This window comes from Syngnathoides biaculeatus, chromosome 9 (assembly GCF_019802595.1).
Source record: "Syngnathoides biaculeatus isolate LvHL_M chromosome 9, ASM1980259v1, whole genome shotgun sequence".
NCBI classification, from domain to species: domain Eukaryota; kingdom Metazoa; phylum Chordata; class Actinopteri; order Syngnathiformes; family Syngnathidae; genus Syngnathoides; species Syngnathoides biaculeatus.
Genome location: NC_084648.1, coordinates 31,478,085 through 31,484,271, shown reverse-complemented (window position 1 = coordinate 31,484,271; position 6,187 = coordinate 31,478,085). Strand labels below are relative to the sequence as shown.

Sequence of the window (6,187 nt, the reverse complement as noted above, 5' to 3'; positions counted from 1 at the left end):
AAGTAACTTTTTATTATGTACTTGTTTGTGTGTGTGTGTGTGTGTGTGTGTTTGTTTGTTTATGTGTGCCCTGTGATTTGGTCCCGATCAGCTCAGGGCGTACCACTCAAATTTTGCCCAAAATTCACTGGGCTCCTGCACACCCGATCAGCAATACAGGGAATGAATAGATGCCCTGCGATTGGCTGGCAAAACGTTCAGGGTGCAACCTGACTCTTGCCCGATGACAACTGGGATAGACTCCGGCTCTCCCGAGACCCTCGTGAGGATAAGCGGATCAGAGAATGGATGGATGTGTATTTCAAGTTTAGCTTCGTCTAAAAAACTACATTACCCAGAGGTCTGTGCGAATAATCTCTTTACTCTAATTGGCCAGAGCAGCGTCCAATCGCTTGGCGCAGACGTGTCTCGCAGCCAGAGCATCCTTCCGTCATGGCGTCTGTTTGGGTTAAATCGTTTGCTAACCTTCCATTCCTGTGTGTTTTCTTCCTTTTTGTGCTGTGTCTGCCATACGGAGGAGGACAAAAGAAGAAAGAGGTAACGCTTTAACCGCCACAGTGGGTTTTTTTTTTTTTTGGGAGGAGGGGTATTGTGGTGTTGATAGCTCACGTGGGTTGAGTCCGGCGTAATGCGTCAAGGTACTGATGGTTTGACAGGGAAAAACAAAAACAAAAAAACAATAGCAACAACCAAAAACATTCGTTTTGTGCTTTAAATTTGAATAGGGTTTAGCTGCATATTACGTCCCAGTTTGTTCAGTTGTAAGGTTTCTTTAGCGTTTGTTAACGAGGCATTCGCAGCAAGATTCATGGGCATCCTATTTGGATTACAGATGAGCACTACTTAAAATGTAAATTATGTTACCAGCGTAATGTTTAGTTTGGATTCATTGAAACGAATCATGAACTGTTTAAAAAAAAAAGTGGTGCGATGTAAAGCTTTGTGCCACCTGCAATGGCCAATACCCCAGTGGTTAACTTTTTTTGATTGTTTTTTTGTTTTTGCACTCGTATGACATTGCCTTTGCAGCTGTGTGAATGTCTATCTTTTTCCATTATTTCATCAAGTCTGGAGAGGCACATTTACTTTGTTGCTGTGTGCTTGGGGAGCATCATAAGTGTGAGGGATGCAAACCGGAAGGATAGAATTATGATTACAGTTGTTGAGGTTTTTTTGTCACTGAGGATTAAGAAGTTTGACTCTGTGCAACAATAGCCATGACACCAATAGTGGAGCGCTTGTTAGAAAAGACGTATTCAGCTTTGCTACCATAAAAAGTTATTTAAATGATCGATGCAACCATTGAACTTCATTTATATGAAAATTCTTGGACTATCTGTGATGTGAATTTTCCTAAAATTTGTGCAGAAAAGTATTAAATATGTGCAACAAATATGAATAATAAATGTACATACAGTTTTCCAAGATTTTATATTGAAGATGTGCAACCAATATAAATAGTAATATATGCATAGTACACACAGTCTATAAATTGTTGTCATTGGAGGAATGTTACAACTATTATTACTGTTTCCATACTGTCGTGTGTCATGTTTATCACTGCCTGTACTAGTGTAAACTTTACTTCTAAATAGAAAAATTATTAAGATTTTAGATATTCACGGCTCATGAAAGTGACTTGCTTAATTATGATGAGTGCTTTAGGTCAAGATTGTCACCATAACCAAGCTTCTTCTTTTCTTGTTTTTCTTTCGGCTTGTCCCGTTAGGCATCGCCACAGTGTGTCATCTTTTTCCATCTAAGCCTATCTCGTGCATCCTTCTATCAATCAAACACCCACTGTCTCATGTCCTCCCTCACAACATCCATCAAACTTTTCTTTGGTCTTCCTCTCGCTCTTTTACCTGGCAGCTCCATCCTCAGCACCCTTCTACCAACATACTCACTTTCTCACCTCTGGAAATATTGAAACCATCGAAGTCCACTCTCTCTAACCTTGTCTCCAAAACTGTCCCTCTAATGAGCTAATTTCTAAACCTATCCAACCTGTTCACACCAAACGATAACCTCAGCATCTTCATTTCTGCTACCTCAAGTCCTGCTTGGAAGTAGTGCTCTGTGGAAATATACAATGTAGCACAAATCCAAAATGTTTTTTTTTTTTGTGAGTGTACACGCCATGGGTCGAGTCAGAACTCTGCTGAGTGCCATTGGAGTTTGACGTGTATGTCACCGGCCTCAAGCCTCAGACCTCAGTCCTAAAGCGGACCTCGACATCTTCATTTCTACCACCTCCAGTTCCTGTTGTTTCTTCAGAGCCAGCGTCTCTAATCCATACATCATGGCTGGCCTCACCTCTGCTTTATAAAACTTTGCCCTTCATCCTGGGGTATACTCTTCTGTCACATAGAACACCAGGCACATTCCGCCAACTGTTCCACCCTGCTTGGGCCCGTTTCTTCACTTCCTTACCACACTCTCCATTGCTCTGTATTGTTGACCCCAAGTATTTGAAGTTGTCCACCTTCGCTATCTCTTCTCCCTGGAGCTTCACTCTTCCTCTTCTGCCCCTCACATTCATGCACATATATTCTGTTTTACTTTGGCTAATTACTCTCCTTTCCAGTGACCTCCATCTTTCTAACTGTTTCTCCGCCTGTTCCCTGCTTTCACTGCAGATCACAATATCATCTGCGAACATCATGGTCCAAGGGGAATCCAGTCTAACTTCGTCTGTCAGCCTATTCATTACTACCCCAAACATGAAGGGGCTCAGCACGGAACCCTGATGCAGTCCCACCTCCACCTTAAATTCTTCTGTCACACTTACGGCAAACCTCAATACTGTTCTGCAGCCCTCATACATAGTCCTGTACTATTTAACATATTTCTCTGCCACACCAAACTTACGCGTGCAGTAACAGTTCCTCCATTGGTACTCCTGTCATAGGCTTTCTCTAGGTCTACAAAGATACAATGTAGCGCCTTCTGACCTTCTCTGTACCTTTCCACGAGCATCCTCAAGGCAAACAGTACATCTGTGGTACTGTGCTACACCATAACCAAGCACACTGGCATAATAAATTTGGATAAAATGTGAAATATTTTAAATAACCCCATCGTGATAATTTTGACACCGTGGAACAGCTGTAGAGTGTTGGCCTCACAGTTTTGAAGTCCAAGATGCAATCCTGGCCTCGCCTGTGTGGAGTTTGCATGTTCATCTGATCAGATATCCACTGTGCCTCCTAACTACAACTGTATGTGTATGCTTCTGTATTGATGAGATTCAAGCACAACTGTATTTCTTTTTTTTTATTTCAGCATTTTAAAGGTCTTTAAATTTGCCCCTAAATAAGGTAAATGTGGCGGCATGGTGGAACAGCTGTAAAGTGTTGGCCTCGCAATTCTGAGGTCCAGGGTTCGGTCCTGACTCCACCTGTTTGCATGTTCTCCCCGTGCCTGCGTGGGTTTTCTCTGGGCAGTCCGATTCCCTCCCACATCTTGAAACATGCAACATTAATTGGACACTCTAAATTTTCCCTGGGTGTGATGTGAGTGCGACTGTTGTTTGTCTCTATGTGCCCTGCAATTGACCCCTCCGTAGAAATTGCGTCATCCGCGTCACTGACCAATCAGAGGCCATAGATCTGCATAAACCACGCCCCTTTTTGGACCCACAGTTTCCTCAGACAACGTTGTATGGTCCAGTGTAGCTTTTGTTAGCGTTTTATCGCGTATTTGGGTTCTTTAACAATAGATATGGTTAAGAGGTGTAGTCACAGACTTTATAATAGTGACGACAAGTATCCTGAAAGGCTAGTTGGTGGAGTTCAATTCGTACCCTTTCCAAAACCGAAGACCCAGTTCGAAAAATGTCTTCGATGGATCAAACTTTGTGGAAGACAGCATCATCAACTGAATCCATCTCAAATTAACCGGAACAGAAGACCGAGTACGAAAAATGTCTTTGATAGATCAAACTTTGTGGAAGACTGCATGATCAACTGAATCCATCAACCGTAACAGATATGTTTGCACGAAGGAATGCCCTATATTTGATTTTCAATACATGTCTCATATAAATGAATTAGCAGTTCTTCGCTTGCATAACATAGCTAAGTGTGAATGATTGACACACTTGATCTGTGTTGAGCGATATTTTGCGATGATCTGACTGCGCAAACGTGTCCCTTTGTTCTCGGCTAATGAGCTAAGCTAAACCGGACTAGCAGTCCTAAAAGCCTTCGACGTGCACCGAGACACAAAGACTGAAGGAAGGATGCTTGAGGACACTAAAGTAGTGATTGTCATACTCGGTCGGGACTTACGTAGTTCTGGCACTAATTCAAGAATAATTATTGAGGGCAGCGCGTGACGTGACACGAAGAAAACGAGAGAAACAACTCGTAAATCAAGCCTCGCCTTCTTCTTTTCCTTCATACGGCGGTTCACAAATGGCTATACAGATACATATACAGATTCTGCACACAAGTTTGATATGGAACACGAAAATAGGAAACTGTCAATGACGAATTCGTCTTTGGGTTATAATATATTATATTATGTGGCTTCTCGGTCTTCTTTCTTTTCTGACTCTGGAAAGATCTAGCGCTAATATCAATGGTTTCTCCGTCGATATGCATGTAAATACCATTGAAATACCCCTCGCTGAAATACTTGAAGCCCTGCTGTTTGCTTTTCAACGATATTTCACTGTTAGCGAAGAATGGGAGTGAGAAATCAGCCGGGAAATCGGAGTTTCGCTCTATTCTTTTCGTGCTGCGCCGCCCTTTTTGCTAACTGTTTGTCTGACGTAGGTGCACGTGGGGTGACGTCACTTCAGGAGGCGTGGTTAAGTGCCCTGTACAGAGGGTTCAATTGGCTGACAACCAGTTCAGGGTGTACCCCCCCTCCTGCCTGTTGATGGCAGGGATAGGCTCCAGCACTCCTGCGACCCTTGAGAGGATAAGTGGCGAACAAAATGGATGGAAGGTTGCTTCTAATAAGGTTAGGTAAAAAAAAAAAGCTTCCTTAAAGGGCCACTGTCATGATTTGTAGTATGTTAGTAATGAAAAAAACGGCAGCCAACATGGACCCATCCGTTTTTTCACCACAAAACATAATTTTGAAGTATACAGCTTTTTGTAACTCCCACCATGAAAATCCTTTCGAGGGATTTGTTTTCGAGAAGAAGCAGGAAGTGATGTACATGGCAGGACCGCCCTCAAGTAGACTTGTTTGTTTCTATTAGTTTTACCTCCAGGAAGGTAGCTCATTGTTCCTTCGTGTTAGCCAAAATGCCGGCCCGTTGCATTGCTGGACATTGCTTGAAGGATCAATTTACCCTTCATAAGTTTGCAAGAGACCCGGTTTGTCAAGAAAAATTGGTTGCATGGGTGCAAAGGACAAGAGCTTCATGGGTTCCAAATGACAGGTAGGTGTATACAGCTACTAAAAAAAAAAAATAATAGTTTGGGGCGGACCACGTAATCTGTCTCTCATAATGTAACAAAAGTGACGTACGTATGACAGGGGTGCTAAATGTGTCGTTGTGCGCATCGGAGAGCTTCCGCATCGGGCTCGCCCGCGAAGGCTGCCGCGTTGGGCTCGCAGATGGCGGCAGCTATGAACAACGCTGCTACGACAGCGGCGTAAAGCACCCCGCGGCTCGGCGCCGTGATGAGCCACCTTGGCGTCGAAAATGAGCCACCTTGGCCGACAAGGCCGGCGACCTGCTCGGCCTTGCCTTATCGGCCAGGGTCGCTTGCCGTAGCGCTGGGCCGCGATGGCTCATCTCCGCCACGGAAGTGGATCGGACAGGGAGGCGTTTTGGCCGTGATCACATATCTGAATATGGCTCGAAACAGTCGGGTAATATTGCCCCGGTAACTTCACTCGGTTGTGTGATGTACTTGTCGAAAAGAGCTTCCGTGTCAGAAGGGGGATGTCCCATTGTAGGGGCCACAGCGTGTTTTCAATGGCGAATATCCGGGGTGACATCACGGACAGGAGATGCAGCCAATATGGCGACCAGCTGGATGTCAAATGACACTTCCGCAACTTTGCGCCTCGATGACGTGCTCTCCACTCATATTTATTTTTTCGTGTAGACATTGAAGTGAATAATGTTATATGTATTTTTTATTTCACTATTTATTTTAGAATGTTTATCGGGATGACACTTGACCTTTAATATCAATACGAGAACACATTTCTCGTGTTC

General features: G+C 43.7%; 1 protein-coding gene across 2 annotated transcripts in view; it reads left to right on the top strand.

The window, feature by feature from the left end:
* Positions 1 to 380: 380 nt before the first annotated feature.
* The window catches only part of LOC133506643 (tumor suppressor candidate 3), a 142,379-nt gene continuing 136,572 nt past the window's right edge, over positions 381 to 6,187 (top strand). For both annotated transcript variants that reach the window (XM_061830982.1, XM_061830980.1), the window contains exon 1: positions 381 to 537. In XM_061830982.1, the coding sequence (XP_061686966.1) occupies positions 433 to 537 (105 nt within the window). In that variant the 5' untranslated portion in view covers positions 381 to 432. The remainder of the gene's footprint in view (positions 538 to 6,187) is intronic.